The sequence below is a fragment of the Mobula hypostoma genome, chromosome 16 (assembly GCF_963921235.1).
Source record: "Mobula hypostoma chromosome 16, sMobHyp1.1, whole genome shotgun sequence".
Classification (NCBI taxonomy): domain Eukaryota; kingdom Metazoa; phylum Chordata; class Chondrichthyes; order Myliobatiformes; family Myliobatidae; genus Mobula; species Mobula hypostoma.
The window spans coordinates 54168-74206 of record NC_086112.1 but is presented as its reverse complement, the minus strand read 5'-3'; the positions used below and the strand labels follow the sequence as shown (position 1 = coordinate 74206).

Here is a 20039-nt window from a genome sequence, read left to right as displayed (position 1 = left end):
TGCTAGGAGTGCCAGAATACCGTTCGCCTTTTTCACCGCCTGCTGTACCTGCATGTCCACTTTCAATGACTGGTGTATAATGACACCCAGGTCTTGTTGCACCTCCCCTTTTCCTAATCAGCCACCATTCAGATAATAATCTGTTTTCCTGTTTTTGCCACCAGAGTGGATAACCTCACATTTATCCACATTAAATTGCATCTGCCATGAATTTGCCCACTCACCTAACCTATCCAAGTCACCCTGCATCCTCTTAGCATCCTCCTCACAGCTAACGCTGCCGCCCAACTTCCTGTCATCCACAAACTTGGAGATGCTGCATTTAATTCCCTCATCTAAGTCATTAATATATATTGTAAACAACTGGGGTCCCAGCACTGAGCCTTGCGGTACCCCACTAGTCACTGCCTGCCATTCTGAAAAGGTCCCATTTATTCCCACTCTTTGCTTCCTATCTGCCAAGCAATTCTCTATCCACATCAATACCTTACCCCCAATACTGTGTGCTTTAAGTTTGCACACTAATCTCCTGTGTGGGACCTTGTCAAAAGCCTTTTGAAAATCCAAATATACCACATCCACTGGTTCTCCCCTATCCACTCTACTAGTTACATCCTCAAAAAATTCTATGAGATGATAGAGGTGTACAAGATATTAAGAGGAATAGATAGAGTGGATAGCCAGCGCCTCTTCCCCGGGGCACCACTGCTCAATACAAGGGGACAAGGCTTTAAGGTAAGGGGTGGGAAGTTCAAAGGGGATGTTAGAGGAAGGGTTTTTACTCTGTGACGAAAAACCAAGTTATCAGAAGATTGATGCTAATGAGAGAGAGATAAGTGAGACAATAGAGAAACATTCAAAATGCTAATGAGAGAAGAGAGAGATTAATGAGAAAGAAACACATTTCAGAATTTTTTTTGTATTTTTTTATTGAAGGAATGACACAATACAGAATATATAATGGATTACATTTTCCTCCATTTTGCTTTAGTATCGTACCACCAAAACAAACCTCCCCCCACCCGCCCTCCCCGAACATATCATGGCAGCTAATATATTTACAACACAACAATTCACAAATACAAGTACGGACATTTCACAACCATACTCCCACACTACTTCAAGACGACGGCTCACACACATCTGCAACATGTCAGATGATCCAAAATATACTCATATTTACAATTCATCAACCAGCCTGTGAGGTAAATTATAAGCGTGTTAAATAGGAGGCAACTTCCCAAGTACAATCAAATGCCCTCAACTGGTAGGTAATTCCTTAAGACTCCCAAAATATGATAAGAAAGGTCCCCATTTCAAATAGAACTTTTTCACAGACCCCCTCAAAGTGAATTTAATCTTTTCTAATTTCAGAAAAAACTTTACATCTTCTAACCAAGCAGCAGCAGTTGGGGGAGTAGCAGATTTCCAACCCGGCAAAATTCTCCTACGAGCCAATAGCGATGTAAATGCAATGATATCCGACTGGCTTGCATTTAAACCCAAATCATCATCTGCCACACCAAATACAGCTATGAGCGGGCAAGGTCTCAGTGTCACCCCCAAAACCTCACTGATAATTTTAAAAACCAGTGCCCAATAGTCATCAAGCCGAGGGCACGACCAAAATGCATGTACTAAACCAGCTGGAGAGAAGGAACACCTGTCACAGCCAGCGTCTGTCCCAGGGTATATGTCTGCAAGTCTGGCTTTACTTAAATGTACCCTGTGTAAAACTTTAAATTGTATGAGCCCCAGTCTAGCACATGATGATGAGAAATGAACCCTATTCAATACTTTTGCCCAATATTCCTCAGCCAGCTCCATACCGAGGTCATCCTCCCACCTACTCCTAGTTTTGTTTAGATCTTGAACTCCCAAAGACATCAGCTGAGAGTATAGCTCAGAGATCGGCCCTTTATTGTTAAAGCTAAGTGTGAATTTTTCTCATAACATAGCAGGTGGTAGAACAGGAAAAGAGGGAAATTTTTCCTTGACAAAGTGGCGAATCTGCAGGTATTTAAAAAAATAATTATGCGGAAGGCCATACTTACCGCGCAGGTTATCAAAACTATCAAATATGTTATCAGTATACAAATCCTTAATGCGCGTAAGACCATTCAAACCCCATTGTCTGAAAGCTGAATCAAATGTGGAGGGAGGAAATAAATGGTTTTTATGAATGGGGCCCAAAACTGAAGCTGATATGAACTTATAATGGCAGCGAAATTGATTAAAAATTTTGAGGGTGGAGAGCACGACCGGGTTAGATGTAAATTGAGAGGATTTCAATGGTAAGGAAGAATACACCAAAGCTGGGAGAGACGAGGAGTGGCAAGACCGTGACTCAAGCAGGCACCAGATTATATCTGGCCGGTGGAGCCAAAATAATACGTTTTGAATGTTCGATACCCAGTAATAATGAATAAAGCTGGGAAGACCCATTCCACCTACGTCACGACCTCTTTGGAGAGTGTGCTTATTAACCCTTGGGACCTTATTTTCCCAAATAAAGGAGGTTATAGCTTGGTCGACTGATTTAAAAAAATAACTTAGATGAGAAAACTGGCAAACACTGAAACAAATAAAGAAATCTAGGAAGTACAGTCATTTTCACTGACTGAATTCTCCCAGCTATACTAAGGGATAAACTGCGCCATCTCTCGAAATCAGCCTTCATTTGGCTAACCTGAGGCCTGTAGTTAGCTTCAAATAGAGATGTAAAAGAGTGAGTAATATGTATTCCTAGGTATACAAAACCATCTTGAGATAAAGGAAAAGGCAAAGATTCCTGTCGGATCTGTAGGGCCAAGTTATTAATGGGAAAGTATTTGCTTTTTTGAAAGTTCAGTTTATAGCCAGAGAAGGCTCCAAATTGACCTAATTATGACACAATAGCAGGACTACTACCTACAGGGTCGCTAACATAAAGTAAGAGGTCATCAGCATATAGGGAAACACGGTGTTCCATGTCCCCTTTTCTAACACCTTGAAATAATGTAGTTGACTTAAGTGCAATAGAAAGAGACTCAATTGCAATTGCAAAAAGAAGAGGGGTCAATGGGCAGCCTTGGCGAGTGCCACGTGTTAGTGGGAAATAGTCAGATCGAAAATAATTTGTCTGTATACATGCTAAAGGCGAGTGGTATAATAGCTTAACCCAAGCTATAAATATTCTGCCAAATCCAAATTTCTCCAAAACACTAAACAAGTATACCCACTCCACTCTATCAAATGCCTTCTCTGCATCCAAGGAGATAACAACCTCTGGACTTGGAGAATCACTGGGTGAATAAACCACATCAGCCAGTCGACGGATATTAAAAAAATAGCGATTTTTAATAAAACCTGTTTGATCATCTGAAATTATCTTGGGAAGGGGACGTTCTAAACAGCATGCAAGCACTTTAGCCAAAATTTTCACATCTACATTCGAAAGTGAGATGGGGCGATATGATCCACATTGAGTCGGGTCCTTGTCCTTTTTAAGAAGTAGTGAAATAGCTGCCTGTGAAAGAGAAAGGGGTAAGGAGCCGTTCTCCAAAGATTCCTGAAACACTTCTAGAAGGACCGGTATGAGCTTATCCTTAAATGTCTTATAAAATTCTATTGGATAACCATCAGGACCTGGGGACTTACCACTCTGCATAGCCATAATGACATTATTAATCTCTTCCTGCCCAAGAGCCCGATCTAGGTTCTCCACCTCCTCTGGTTCAAGAGTAGGTATTTCCAAATTATCTAGAAAATGTTCCATATTTGTTTTATCTGAGGGGAACTCTGAGACATACAGAGAGGAATAAAAAGTTGCAAAGATGTTATTAATCTCTTTTGGATTGCTTGTCAAGTTTTGGTGCGTGTCTCTTATCTGGGGAATAAGTCGTGATGCAGCTTGACGTTTCAACTGATGAGCCATAAGCCGGCTCGCCTTGTCACCATTTTCATAATAGAGGTCACGTGTCTTAAGAATTAATTGTTCTGATAAGTTTGTAGATAGAAGACCAAACTTTGCTTGCAAATCAACCCGGCTTTTATATAATTCTGCAGTGGGTGCCTCAGAGTATTTTCTATCCAGGTCCAAAATAGATTGCAATAACACTTGCATTTCCTTCCTACGCTCTTTATTGGCATGTGAAGTACAAGATATTATTTGACCCCTCAAGTAAGCTTTTAAAGTTTCCCAAAGTAAAGAGTACGATACCAACTCAGTTTTGTTAGTCTCGAAGAATGTGTCAATGTTAGCCAATATATAACTACAAAATTTCTCATTAGAAAGCAAAAGGGGGTTAAGTCTCCACAGAGGCCGTTCTCTAACGTTTAAAGGAAAACATAGGTCCAGTTTCACGGGCGAGTGATCAGATATAACTATAGCAGTGTATTCGATTTGTCTAATCATAGGTATCAAGGAATTATCTATAAAGAAATAGTCTAGCCTGGAATAGAAATGGTGAACATGAGAGAAGAAAGAGAATTGCCTAACTGATGGATTCAAAAATCTCCAAGGATCCATATAACCATTTTGTTGCATAAACATCGAGAAGGCCTTTGCCATACCAGAAAATGTTCCCCTAGGGCAAGACCTATCAAGCAGTGGGTCAATAGCACAGTTCAAATCTCCGGAAAAGATTAGCTTATGTGTATTCAGGTTAGGTATTAATGACAAAACCTTATTTGCAAATTGGACATCATCCCAATTAGGAGCATAACATTTACCAAAATAACAGGTATCTGAAAGAGAGAGCCAGGGACTATAATAAAGTGACCCATTAGGGTCACTGATTATATCAGATGGTGTGAACTGCATTCTTTTGGTGATTAATATTGCCACCCCCCTGGACCTACTATTAAATCTGGAATGAAAAACCTGACTAATCCATGCTTTACGAAGTCTATTATGGTCCTCCACTCTATAATGTGTTTCTTGTAGAAATAGTATATCTGCTTTTAATTGTTTCAGATGAGAGAAAACTTTAGCTCTTTTAACCGGACCATTGAGCCCCTTTACATTCCAAGAAATAAACCTCACAGGGTGGCCTCCATCAGCTGCACTCACGTTAACCATATCAAAAGACACACAGGGCCTACAATCCAAAACAGTGCAAGGGCATAAGTTGCACACAATAACGCACAATGAAAAGAAAGTCTGACCAATCCGTAACACACAAAAGAATAGACTGCCATGGTAATCCCCCAAAACACACCCCCACCCCTTTACACAAACAACAAAAAAACCCCAATTAACCCCGAAGCCTCGATCTACCTCCCCAATTGAGGATGATCGCAGGCAGTACCCAACAAAAAACTTCCAAGGCTTTCCCCATACAGTCCAATTTTCAATCTAATCTAGGGCGGCTCCCCTCCTTAACATTTATCCTATCACTTATACTACCTTTAATATAACATATAGGCTAAAGATGACACAGGTCAAGCTAAGCATTAAAAACAAAAGGAAAACACTGGGCAACTTAAACACCCGAGATACAAATCCCAAATATTTACATTTTGCTGGTTGAAAGATTTGTTAATCAGTTTCGGCAGCATAGCAGTTCGACCCGATCGCGTTCCACAAATTAACCTGGAAAAAATGAACAAAGAAGTGGATTATGAAAATTAACAGTTTGCCTCGGCATGAGGCCCCTTCCATGCTGCATGAATAACCTGAAAAAAAAGTCATTGCTCTTCTCGTTCTTCTTCTCCCCAGCGCGAATGGTAAAGCTCTTCGGCCGCCTCTGGTGTATGGAAATAATGCTTTTTACCTTCATGCATGACCCGGAGCTGGGCAGGATACAAGAGGCCAAACCTGACCCCTTCCCCGTAAAGCAGGGATTTCACCTCCTTGAAAGCTGCTCGCTTTCTACCCAGCTCTGCACTAAAATCTTCATAGAAAAACACGCGCTGTCCGCGGAAATACAGCTCCTACTTCCGTCTATTGATGATGCGTTGCTTATCTTGAAAGGAGTGAAAGCAAACCAGGAACGCTCTTGGTCTCGTTTGCTTGGCTCCAGAGACACCGGATGGTTTACGTCCGACTCAGTGAGCACGCGAAAGTACGAGAGGACTTGGGAAAAAATCTGTCCCCAGCACTTCGTCAAAAAACTCGGTCATAAATTTAACAGAATCCGAACCTTCCAAATTTTCAGGAATGCCCACCACTCTCAAATTGGATCTCCGCGACGGATTTTCGAGGTCATCAAGCTTTCCCTTCAGAAACACGTTTTCGCTCTGCAACGCTGCAATGGTGGCTTCGGCGCTCATCAGTCGGTCACTGTAATCATTCAGGCCATCTTCAACCCCACGAATGCGTTCGTCGTGTGACTCGTAAGCAGACATAATTTGTTCCATGGTAGCAGTCACTGGTGATAAAGGATCTTCAAGTTCCCTCTTTAGGGCAGAATGCACCGTTTGCGTCATGTCAGTAATAAGTACTAAACGAAGCCTCTCCAAGTCATCGGGTAGGGCAGGTCCGGGTCCAGCTCCAGCAGCGTGCAACGGCGCCATTACTGTAACATCCGCCTTCTTGCTTGAGGCTTCGCTATCTTTTTCCCCAGTTTTACTTCAAAGGTACATTCTACTTGCCATTTCAATGTCCAGCTATGTCCTGCTTTGTACACAATGGTAAATATTCAGTTATCTCAAGCATACGGCAAAGATAAACAGGTAGATTTTCAATAAAAATCGGGAGCCACACTCACACGCACCAACTCACTCCATATCAACCCCAGAAGTCCATTCTTGACTATGGTTTCACACTTCAGAATATTGACAGACCGGTTGCTTTGAACCTGAACTGTTTGAAGTTTGATGGACAGGCGATACCCCAGCAGGGGGTTAAAAAGAACAGGTTCGTTAAGGCACAACACACACCACGAGATCACGAGATAACAAGTCCCTGGAAGAGCGGTGTGCCCCCACAAGTTGGTGGGAGTTTGGAGGTCTGGTTCGCGGGAACCGACCATAGACGCACAGGGTGAAAAGGAACGATCGGTGGGAACCTGGTGCGTGTGTCCGCTCTTGCCTGGGTGCTGGGTTCACTGCGGAAGAACGGTCGTATCCGGAACGGTGGGGTCACAGTTGGTGACCATAGAAGACATAAAAGGGTTCGCTCGAAAGCTAACTGCGAGGAACATCATAGGTCTGTTTGAATCAAAATTTGCATTCTCTCTCTCTCCCCAACGGCACAACAGCGATTACTGCGAACTGTACTAAGCTGAACTGAGCTCTGCGTCATTTGAGACTGATCATTTTACCCCTAGACTGCGATAGAGCTTGGTTGATTCCTATTACCCTAGTTCTGTGTACATGTGTGTTTTATCATTGCTGACCTGTTGCATTTATATCATTGCGATTAGAGTCCTGTGTTACTTATTTCTTTAATAAAACTTTATTAATTTCTGTTAAACCAGACTCCAACTAAGTCGTCCATTTCTGCTGGTTTGGCAATCCAGTTACGGGGTAAGTAACATAAGTGGGGATCTCGTCCGCGATTTTGAACGCCAAATTTGGGACTGGGTAAATTGATTGGGTTAAAATTCCGGAAAGAAAGAAAGGGTAAACAGCAGAAATGGAGATTGACGAATTTCTAAAGGCGCCAACCTTGGAGGCATTGGAGGATGCCAGGAAATCAGAATTGGCAACTGTGGCCAAATGGTTGAATCTTTTTAAAGGGAAGTTGACAATGAGGAGAGCGAAGATACACAGAGCCATCGTTGAGCATTATGTGTCTAAAGGTGTGTTTCCCCAAGGGGAGCTGGAGGTGGTATCTATGGGCAAACCTGGTGGGGAAGTAGTACAGCTGCAGATCGAAAAATTGAGACTTGAGCACGAGTTCCGGGTAAAACAGCTGGAGTGAGATGAGAGGGACAGGCATTTAGAACGCGAAGAGAGAATAAAACATCTGGAATGAGAAGAGAGGGTCAGACAGTTGGACCGAGAAGAGAGGGACAGGCAGTTAGAACGACAAGAGAGAGAGAAACAGAGGGAAAGGGAATTTGAGCTGGAGAAGTTAAGGATGATGCTAGCGCAGGGGCCCATGCCGAACCAAGGTGGAAGGTTCAGGGCGACCCAGGAGGTTAGGCTGGTTCCCCCATTTGAGGAGGCCGATGTTGATCGGTACTTTCTACATTTTGAAAAAGTCGCTGCAAGTCAGGACTGGCCGAGGGATAAGTGGGCTGTTTTGTTTCAGAGCGTACTAAAAGGAAAAGCTCAACAAGCTTACTCGGCTTTGTCCGCAGAAGTTGCCCAGAGGTATGATGTGGTGAAAGAGGCGATACTCAGGATTTATGAGTTGGTCCTGGAGGCATACCGGCAGAGGTTCCGGAATGTGAGGAAGCAGTGGGGCTGCACGTATTTAGAGTTTGCCCGTGAGATGCAGATGTATTGTGAGCATTGGTGCGCCTCGAAAGGGGTCAATGGGGATTATGACAGACTGCTACAGCTAATACTGATTGAGCAGTTTAAAGGTTGTGTCCCTGAAGGTATGAGGCCCTATCTAGATGAGAAAGAGGCAGAAACCTTAGCCGCAACTGCTAAGTTAGCGGATGAATATGCGTTAACACACAAAGCAAAGTTTACCCCGAGTAAAAGCTACCAGAAGGGTAGTCAAGAGGGCAGAGCGAGTCCGCCAAAAAAGTCAGAAAGTAAGCCAGGCACCAGTGAGAAGGATAAGGAAGACTGGGAGCAGTTTGGTAGGAAGTCTCCTGGGGTCGTATGCTATAATTGTGGGAAAGCCAGTCACTTTGCCCCAAAGAAGGAGATGGGGAAAGAAAAAACGATGGTTCCGACTGGCTGTATTGAGCTGGCAAACAAACCGCTAGGGGAGAAGAGGTCTGATAAAGTTCAGGAAGGGCGCGAGAAGTTTATCTCAGCCGGATTGGTGTCAGTGAAGAAGGGGTTAAACCCGGCTCCAGTACGGATCTGGAGAGACACGGGAGCGTGTCAGTCATTGATATTAAAGAGTGTGTTAGACTTTAGTTCAGAGACCCAGACTGGGGAGGTCAGTGTGATAAATGGCATTGGGAAAGGGACTGAAGCAGTACCTTTGCACCAGATACACCTAAAAAGCGACTTGGTCTCCGGACCGGTCACGATAGGGGTGAGGCCCGAATTACCGATGGAAGACGTAGAGGTCTTACTCAGTAATGACCTCGCCGGCGGAAATGTGTTCTCAGCAGTAAAACTCACAAGCCAGCCTGCCAGCATTGAGGCCCCGCTCTTGGACTCACAGGTTTATCCCGTTTGCGCAGTGACTCGACGCATGTCCAGAAAGGCTGCCGAAGTGAATGTAGATTTAGCTGAGACATTTTTACCAGCCTTGTACCAGGAGGGGTTAGAAAGTGAGAAGAAGGAGCATAGTGGAGTGGAAGTTGAGGTAGACTTATCATTAGCAAGGAAGGAATTTATACAGGCACAGGAACGAGACGAGGAGCTGATGGTTTTGACGGAGACAGCTGTCTCCGAAGCAGAATTAAAAAGGGAGCCAGTGGGCTATTATGTGAAGGAGGGAGTACTAATGAGGAAATGGAGACCAAGTACCGTGCCTGCAGATGAGGAATGGGGGGGTGATAGTGCCGAAAATTTATGGGGATGAAATTTTTAACCTGGCCCACAAGATGGTACTTGGTGGACATTTTGGGGTGAGGAAAACAGTCGATAGAGTCATGGAAGAGTTTTACTGGCTGAACATGAGGAAGGATGCTATTGACCATTGTAGACGTGAGCTAATACAGTTACAGACTATTGATATGTTAACAGCTTGTCATGATAAGCGAGCAGACCTAGTCGGTGTTATCACGAAAATTAATGAGGCTAGGGTGCCACCTGATAAGGGGAAAACCCATTTTGAAAAGATAAGTATGGTGCCGACCAGATGGGAGAACTCTATTGTTTTGGCCAACTTTGCTGATGAGTTCTCTCAGAGCGAGCCGCTGATAAAGCTAACTAATCGGAACGCAGACATATGTTCGGATGTCCCAGGGTGATGCAAAGAGCTGGTACATGGTGTTGTTGTCAGATCAGGCCAGCCAAGTAAGCAACACCCCTATAGGATGATTAATGCAGTGACAAAAGGGCTAAAGAACGCAGAAGCGTATATTGGCGATTTAGTGGTCTGGAGTGACATGTGGGAGGGGCCCATTGTGGCAGTAGAGGAGCTGTTTAAAAAGCTGTTTGAAGCCAGCCTGACAGTGAACCTCGCAAAAAGTGAATTCGGCCACGCGAGGGTCACTTGTATGGGATTTGTGGTAGGACAGGGGCAGCTGGCTCCAATGCAGGCTAAGGTGTGGGCTATCTCTGAAGTCCTCACCCCGACAGACAAGAGAGCCCTGAGAAGGTTCTTGGGGATGGTGGTGTACTATCGCGAGTTTTGCAAAAACTTTGCGGATATTACCCTCCCTCTTACTAAGCTCTTGCCAAAGAATGCTAAGTTTGTGTGGGACGACCTTTGTTATATTTGTCTGGGACGGAAACCACTGAGAATTTACACTGATCACAACTCATTAGTGTTTTTGGCCACTATGAAGGATAAAAACAAAAGGTTGCTAAATTGGAGCCTGGTCTTAGAGGATATTAAAATAATACATATAAAAGGAACGGAAAATGTGATTGCTGACTGTCTGTCAAGGTGTTGAAAACTTAAAGTTCTCTGTATTAGCCAAATAGCTGATGACCATGTATATTAGTGTGTATCTAATAATGTATTCATGCCCATAATTTTTACCCTGGTAAAAATCCTTTGAAGTATAGGGGTGTGATGAAAAACCAAGTTATCAGAAGATTGATGCTAATAACAGAGAGATAAGTGAGACAATGGAGAAACATTCAAAATGCTAATAAGAGAGAACAGAGAGATTAACGAGAAAAAAACACACTTCAGAATATTGACAGACCGGTTGCTTTGAACCTGAACTGTTTGAAGTTTGATGGACAGGCGGTACCCCAGCAGGGGGATAAAAAGAACAGGTTCGCTAAGGCACAACACACACCACGAGATCACGAGATAACAAGACCCTGGAAGAGCGGTGCGCACCCACAAGTTGGTGGGAGTTTGGAGGTCTGGTTCGCGGGAACCGACCATAGACGCACAGGGTGAAAAGGGACAATGAGCGGGAACCTGGTGTGTGTGTCCGCCCTTGCCTGGGTGCCGGGTTCACTGCAGAAGAACGGTCGTATCCGGAACAGAGGGGTCACAGTCGGTGACCACAGAAGACATAAAAGGGTTCGCCCGAAAGCTAACTGCGAAGAACATCAAAGGTCTGTTTGAATCAAAATTTGCATTCTCTCTCTCTCCCCAACGGCACAACAGCGATTACTGCGAACTGCACTAAGCTGAACTGAGCTCTGCGTCACTTAAGACTGATCATTTTACCCCTAGACTGCGATAGAGCTTGGTTGATTCCTATTACCCTAGTTCCGTGTACATGTGTGTTTTATCATTGCTAACCTGTTGCATTTATATCCTTACGATTAGAGTACTGTGTTACTTATTTCTTTAATAAAACTTTATTAATTTCTGTTAAACCAGACTCCAACTAAGTGGTCCATTTCTGCTGGTTTGGCAACCCAGTTACGGGGTACGTAACAACTCAAGAGAGTGGTTGGTGTGTGGAATGCACTGTCTGAGTCAGTGGTGGAGGTAGATACACTAGTGAAGTTTAAGAGACTACTAGACAGGTATATGGAGGAATTTAAGGTGCGGGTTATATGGGAGGCAGGGTTTGAGGGTTGGCACAACAACGTGGGCTGAAGGGCCTGTACTGTGCTGTACTATTCTCTGTTCTATACTCCCCTTTGTTGAAACTGATTGTTGCTGTAGCAAATATGTCAAATATAATTAACCATTCATAAACCATGTTGACTTGCTTTAAGATTTTCCAAATGACAGCTGTTTCGCCCTTGATTCAAGATCAAAAATCTTAGACCATAAGATTTAAGATGTTAAGAGCAGGATTAGGCCATTTGAATCACCGAGCCTGCTCGCCCATTCCACTATGGCTGATTAATTCTCCCTCTCAAAACCATTCTCCTGATTTCTTCCGGTAACCTTTGACACCCTGACTAATCAAGAACCTGTCAATTTCTGCTTTAAATATACCCAATGACTTGGCATCTACAGCCATCTGTTGCAATATATTCCACAGATTCACCTCCCTCTGGCTAAAGAAATTCCTCCTCATCTCTGTTCTAAATGGGTGTCCCTCTGAGGCTGTGCTCTCTCGTCCTAAGCTCACCCACGATAAGAAACATTCCCCAACAACAGATAATAGTCTTTGTTAGCGACTCAGATCACACGAATAATTATTCATAAAGATAAGCTTAGCTTGATGTTGCATAATTTGGCAATTGTACAAGTCAAAACATTGGTAATAAGCAAGTTCTCCATTTCTTGACAAATTTTTCCAGAGTATGGTTTTAATCATTGAAATTGCAACATAATCATCATGTTATAAAGTTCAGTGTGATTCTCTGCATTCTTAACCATTATTGAGTTTTATTTTTCTGTACCTTCATACACTTGCAGATTCTGCAGCTGTACAAACAGCATTTTGTGAAAAGGAATATGAAGGCTGCTAAACAGGCAGCAAGCAATGCTACCACATCCAGGCAATGATACTGATACCATGACAGGGAGTGTGCTGCAGGCCGCAAATGTTTCGCCCCTCCATGTCGCATTACAAACTCAATCCAGTACACAGATCTTTCCAATGGAGTTAATAGTTGGTCATGATGAATTCTAGATAACTTCATTGCATTTTCTTTGTATCTAAGGGAATAAAAGTAATTATTTTTTCTGTTTTTTTGAAAGAGTGCAGAAGAAATTGTGTTTGTAAAGGATTAAAAGTCCTTTGGATAGTTTAATTGAATATATGTGTAAAAGTTAACAAATTACTTCTGACTGCACTCAATGCAAACTACATCTCAGATACAAACAAGTTCAATATTTTAACTCAAATTTCAGAAGAGCTCCCTCCTGCAATATCAAGTTCTTTCTTTCTTTCTCACTTTCTAATATCTTTTCAAAGAGCCAAATCGTGCCTCATTACAGCCCAAAAGTGTGATGTGATTGCCTGTATTTCTCCAGTCAACTTAATGCAATACTAGTCAGGTATTAAACGAAGTTGAAGATGTTGCACTAAAAGACAATCTTTGCCAAATCTCTGATATCCATCATGATTATACCTTAACTCCATAAATGAAAGGTTAGCTTCCATTTGAGTTCAAAAGTCAGGAAATTACATTGCGGCTTTATGAAACTCTAATCAGGCAGTATTTGGCATTAGACATTCTTCCAAAAAATGGTTGTCCCAATATAGGAAGGACGTTGAGGCTTTGGAGAGGGTGCAGAAGAGGTTTACCAGGATGCTGCCTGGATTAGAGGGCATGTGCTTCATGAGAGATTGGACAAACTTGGGGTTTTTTTTTTGGATTGGCAGACTCTGAGGGGAAATCTGATAGAGGTTTATAAATTATGAGAGACATAAAGTAGATAGAATGTATTCTTTACCCCAGAGTCAAAATGTTTAATACCAGAGGACAACAGTTAAGGTGAGTGGTGGTAGTTTCAAAGGAGATGCAAGGGGCACGATTTTTTTACACATAGAATGGTGAGTACCTGCAATGAACTGTCTGGGGCGGCAGTTGAGACAGATAGATTAGGGAGTTTAGGAGACATTTAGATAGGCACATGAATGTGAGGAAAATGAGAGGATATGTATATTGGAGGCACAGAAGCAGGATGGCACACACTCAACAATTCAGGAACAGCTTCTTCCCTTCTGCCACCTGATTCCTAAATGGATAATAAACCTATGAATACTACTTCATTTTTTAAATATTTCTGTTTTTACACTTTTTAATTTAACTATTTAATATACATATATAGAGTTACTGTAATTGAATTACTTATTTTTTTTCTGTTCTATATGATCATGAATTGCAATGTACTGCTGATAAGTTAGCAAATTTCACAACATATGCCAATGATACTAAACCTGATACTGAATTACAATCAGCTTTAATATTACTGGCATACGTCATGAAATCTGTTGTTATCTGGCAGCAGTACATTGCAATAAATAATGATAAAACCTATAAATTTCAACCAGGTGATCTAAATTAATTACAAATATAAAACACAAAATAATTGATTGCATAAGAATTCACCCCCTTTAATACGGCACACCAAATCATCACTGGTGCCACCAATTGGTTCTGGAAGTCACATAATTAGTTAAATGGAGATCACCTGTGTGCAGTCATGGTGCTTCAATTGATTGCAGTAAAAATACACCAGTGTCTGGAGGGTCCAACTGCTTCAACTGTGGATATAGACTTCCACTTGGCAAATCAGAAGCCAACAGGTTGGTGGGGCTAAGAATTAGGAGATTATGGGCTTAAGGGGAGACCAGAGGACCATAAGACATGGGAGCAAAATGAGGCCATCTGGCCCATCGAGGCTGCTCCATCACAGCTGATCCTGTTTTTTAATCTCCTCCTCAACCCCAGTTCCTGGCCTTCTCCCTGTAATCTTTGATGCCATGTCCTATCAATCTCCGCCTTAAATACACCCAACGACCTGGCCTCCACAACTGCACGTGGCAACAAATTTCACAAATTCACCACCTTTTGGCTAAAGAAATTTCTCCGCATCTCTGTTATGAAAAGGTGCTCCTCTATCCTGAGGCTGTGCCCTCTTTCCTAGACTCTCCTACCATGGGAAACATCCTTTCCACATCTACTCTGTCTAGGTCTTTCAACATTCAAAAGGTTTCAATGAGATCCCCCCTCATCCTTCTGAATTCCCGCGAGTAGAGATCCGGAGCCATTAAACGTTCCTTGTATGATAAATCTTTCATTCTTGGAATTATCCTTGTGAACCTCGTCTGGACCCTCTCCAAAGCCAGCACATCTCTTCTAAGATGAGGGGCCCAAAACTATTCACAATACTCAAGGTGAGGATTCACCAGTGCCTTGTAAAGCCTCAGCATCACATCGTTGCTCTTGTATTCTAGACCTCTTGAAATGAATGCTAACATAGCATTTGCCTTCCTCACCACCGACTCAACGTGCAAGCTAACCTTCAGGATGTTCTGCACAAGGGCTCCCAAGTCCCTCTGCATCTTGGATTCCGAGATTTTCTCCCCATTTAGAAAATAGTCCGCACATTTATTTCTACTACCAAAGTGCATGACCGTGCATTTTCCAACATTGTATTTCATTTGTCACTTTCTTGCCCATTCTCCTAATCTGTCTCAATCCTTCTGCAACGTACCTGTTTATTCAACACTACCTGCCCCTCTGATATCCTCTGAAAACTTGGCAACAAAGCCATCTGTTCCATCATCTAAATCATTTATACAGAGCATAAAGAGAAATGGTTCCAACACCAACCCCTGCGGAACACCTCTAGTCACTGAAAGCTAACTAGACAAGGATCCTTTTATTCCCACTCGCTCCCTCCTGCCAATCAGCCAATGCTCTAAACATGTTTGCCACCCAGGTGCCAGGGTCTGGGATGTTTGCGATCGCATCCATGATATCCTGAAGTTTTGAAGGTGAACAGCCAGAGGTCGTGGTACACATTGGTACCAACGACATAGGTAGGAAAAGGGAGGAGGTCCTGAAAACAGACTGCAGGGAGTTAGGAAAGAAACTGAGAAGCAGGACCACAAGGGTAGTAATATCGGGATTATTGCCTGTGCCATGTGACACAGCGTAAAGGAATAGAGTGAGGTGGAGGATAAATATGTGGCTGAGGGATTGGAGTAGGGGGCAGGGATTCAGATTTCTGGATCATTGGGACCTCTCTTGGGGCAGGCCTGACCTGTACAATAAGGATGGAGATGGATACGATAAGGTCTTTTAAGAGACTTTTGGATAGGTGCAAGGAGTTTGGAAAAATAGAGGGCTATGGGGAAGTCTAGTAATTTCTAAGGTAGGGGCATGTTCGACACAACTTTGTGGGCTGAAGGGCCTGTATTGTGCTGTAGGTTTTCTATGTTTCTGAAACATTCTGGGGTGCGCCAGTTTTGTCATCGTTATGAAACAGTTGAACACATTCTTATACAATGTGAAGCACACTGGTTGAAAGAAAGCAAATGCAGGCTGCATTACTAGCTTTGGGGTTGATAGTTTTCATTTAAAAACTTTACGGATTAAGTTTAATTTAATTCACAATATTGTCTTTCATTATTGACAATCTATAAGACTTTTGGGGGTAAGTTAGTTTTCATTTGATAAAGAACTAGTGAGGGTTTTATTTCCCAACTCTCTACACCACACTCCAGTCCAGTTGGTGGGGAGGAGAGGGGAAAGAGGAAGGGGGGGGGAATAGAGGAAGGGAGTAGTGGAAGGAGAAGTGAAGAGGTGGAGAGGTGGGAGGGGGAGTGGAGAGTGGGGAGAGGGGATGGGTGAGAGTGGATGGGGAGGGGGGAGAGAGGACATGAAGTGGGGAGAGGAAGGATCCAACTGCTGGTGAGTCAGTATCCTGGCAAAAACTACACCATGAAGACAAAAAAACACTCCAAGCAACTCTGCAAAAAGGTTATTGAAAAGCACAAGTCAGGAGATGGATACAAGAAAATTTCCAAGTCACTAAATATCCTTTGGAGTACAGTTGTTAATCGTCAAGAAATGGAAAGAATAAGGCACAGCTGTAAATCTGCCTAGAGCAGGCCGTTCTCAAAAACTGAGTGACCGTGCAAGAAGGGGACTAGTGAGGGAGGCCACCAAGAGACCCATGACAACTCTGGAGGAGTTACAAGCTTCAGTGGCTGAGATGGGAGAGACTGCGCATATAACAACTGTTGCCCAGGTGCTTCACCAGTCACAGCTTTATGGGAGAGTGGCAAAGAGAAAGCTACTGTTGAAAAAACTAGCATGAAATCTTGGCTAGAGTTTGCCAGATGGCATGTGGGAGACTCTGAAGTCAGCTGGAAGAACGTTCTATGGTCTGATGTGACCAAAATTGAGCCTTTTGGCCATCAGACAAATGCTATGTTTGTCGTAAACCAAACACCACACATCATCAAAATCACGCTATCCCTACCGTGAAGCATGGTGGTGGCTGCATCATGCTGTGGGGATGCTTCACTGCAGTAGGCCATGGAAGGCTTGTGAAGATCGAGGGCAAAATGAATGCAGCAAAACACGGTGAAAACCTGGAGGAAAACCTGATACAATCTGCAAGAGAACTGCAACTTGGGAGAAGATTTCTTTTTCAGCAAGACTATGACCCCAAACATAAAGGCAAAGCTACACAGGAATGCATTAAAAACAACAAAGTTAATGTCCTGGAGTGGCCAAGTCAGAGTCCAGACCTCAATCCAATTGAGAATTTGTGTGTGGACTAGAAAAGGGCTGTTCACTCATGATCCCCATGCAATCTAACAGAGCTTGAACAGTTTTGTACAGAAGTACGGGGGAAAAATTGCAGAGTCCAGATGTGCAAAGCTGATAGAGACCTGTCCACACAGACTCAAGACTGTAATTGCTACCAGAGGTGCATCTAGTAAATACTGAGTTGAAAGGGGTGAGTAACTATGCAATTAATTATTTTGTGTTTAATAATTGTAATAAATTAAGAACAATTTGTAGAAATTTGTTTTCTCTTTGACACGAGTCTGTTCTGTTGATGAGTGTAAAGAAAAACAAATTAAATCCACTGTGATTCAATGTTGTAGAACAATAAAACATGAAAATAAGTAGTGCAGAAAGAGGGAGAAAATTACCAAGGTAGTGTTCATGGGTTCATTGTCTATTCAGAAGTCTGATGGCAGAGGAGAAGAAGCAGTTTCAGAAGTGTTGAGTGTGTGTCTCAGGCCCTTGCACAGTTTTCTGTCAGGTAGGCCAATGCACCATATTCTACAATAAATTGAATGTTTAATCTGCTTCGTCTCAGTGTTTTATTCTTACCTTGTTCCATTGATCACAGTGTTAAGAGCATCAACCAAATCCTGTGCACGTAACGTGGCAAAATTAAGGACCTCAGCAACCCCTTTTACTTTCATGTGAGCCAAGTTATCAGGCTGATCGGCAAACAGAGGGATACCGACCAGGGGTACGCCATGATAGATAGCTTCATATATCCCGTTGGTGCCACCATGAGTGATGAAAGCTCTGGTCTTGGGATGCCCTGAAAACGCATAGAAGACAAAGACCATGAATTGAACCCCGTAACTTCTGAACTGATCGGCTACTGATTGCATGGTGTTCATCGTTATAAAAAAGCCCTTGTATTTATTTGTTCATGTGTGTAGACATTACCAGCGTGGCCAGGAGTTACCATCCGTCTCTAATCAATCCTGAACTTCAGTGAGAGTTAATGTTTGCAATGTTGAGGCTGATGTAACATACAGGCCCGTCTGAGGAAGAAGGCAACTCCCCCTCCCTACATGGACCTGATGAAATTTTACAGCAACTATAGTGTTGGGATACTATAACTTTGACTGTATATTTTTGGATTTTTTAGATTTACCACTCAGAGTAAATTTGAATTTCCCAGCTATCATAGTGTGATCAACCTGTTCATTCTGGAGCAATGGTTCCGAGCGATACTTGGTGGTCCAGTAACAAAACTACAAGACCACATGCTCATTACGGTATGTCATTGTATACCTTGCAAGCTCAAGCTGCAGTTCAAGGGAGAGTCAGGCTGCATCTCACATTAGAAAAGGTAGGTTTATGCACCATTTCCCAATCTTGAGCAGAGATGCTAGGCTAACACATCAGTAAAATGAAGGTGTTGGAGGTGTTAAGATCACTCGCTAATGAGACATTTATTACACTATAGCAAAAGGGACTGTTTGAGTCATAGAATCACGCAGCCCACTACATCCAATCTGACCCATTGACACCCATCTGTCCCCAGCCCATCACATCCAATCTGACCCATGGACATCCATCTGTTCCCAGCCCACCACATCCAATCTGACCCATGGACAACCATCTGTTCCCAGCCCACCACATCCAATCTGACCCATGGACACCCATCTGTTCCCAGCCCACCACATCCAATCTGACCCATGAACACCCATCTGTTCCCAGCCCATCACATCCAATCTGACCCATGGACACCCATCTGTTCCCAGCCCACCACAACCAATCTGACCCATGGAAACCCATCTGTTCACAGCCCATCATATCCAATCTGACCCATGGACACCCATCTGTCCCTAGCCCACTACATCCAATCTGACCCATGGACACCCATCTGTTCCCAGCCCATCACATCCAATCTGACCCATGGACACCCATCTGTTCCCAGCCCATCACACACACAATGCTCAGGCTCTTACCAAGTAAGTCATTCTGAGGAAGCCAATCATACAACCTTGTATTAGATGCCAGTGTCCTTGGTTTTTTTCCAGCGTATTTCCAAATAACCTAAAAGATATGAAGATGAATTGAAAACCTGGGTCTGATGGGGTGCTTAGGGGACTGGCAGCAGAACAGGTACATGGAAGTACGTCTGGTATCTGTAACAGAGATTGCAAATGCACTGGCTGCCGTGTTCATGATGCAGGGTCCAGTGGAGGTGCTGGTGAGGAAGAAGTCATAATTGTAGAATACGGGAGGGTTGGAAGATACATGTCAAGGACTAATCAGACCCTAAACAGCAAGGCAATAAGGAAAATACAGGGATCTGAAATAAAAGGCGGAGAGTTCTGTCAATACTCAGCAAGATTACAGGAAATTATATTGCAACTTTATAAAACTCTGGTTAAGTTGCATCAGGAGTAATGCACATAATTCTGGTCACCCATATGTCGAGGGTTTTTAGAGGATGCAGAAGAGGTTTACCAGCATGTTGCCTGGATGAGGGAGCATGTGCTACAATGAGTGGTTGGGTAAACTTGGTTTGTCTTCTTTGGAGTAATAGGCGCTGAGGGAGATCTGACAGAGATCTAGAAATATAGAAAACCTACAGCACCATACAGGCCCTTTGGCCCACAAAGTTGTGCCAAACATGTCCCTATCTTAGAAATTACTAGGCTTACCCATAGCCCTCTATTTTTCTAAGCTCCATGTACCTATCCAAAAGTCTC

At 43.1% G+C, this 20039-nt stretch overlaps 1 protein-coding gene across 1 annotated transcript; it reads right to left on the bottom strand.

The window, feature by feature from the left end:
• Window positions 1-1043: 1043 nt before the first annotated feature.
• On the bottom strand, window positions 1044-19377 carry LOC134357614 (UDP-glucuronosyltransferase 2B20-like; the record flags this gene model as incomplete). The annotated part of the gene is made up of 4 exons (XM_063069238.1): window positions 1044-5575; window positions 12499-12757; window positions 17908-18127; window positions 19290-19377. Coding segments are annotated over 4 exons (621 nt in total), but the record flags the coding sequence as incomplete, so codon positions are not given.
• Between the last annotated feature and the right edge of the window lie 662 nt (window positions 19378-20039).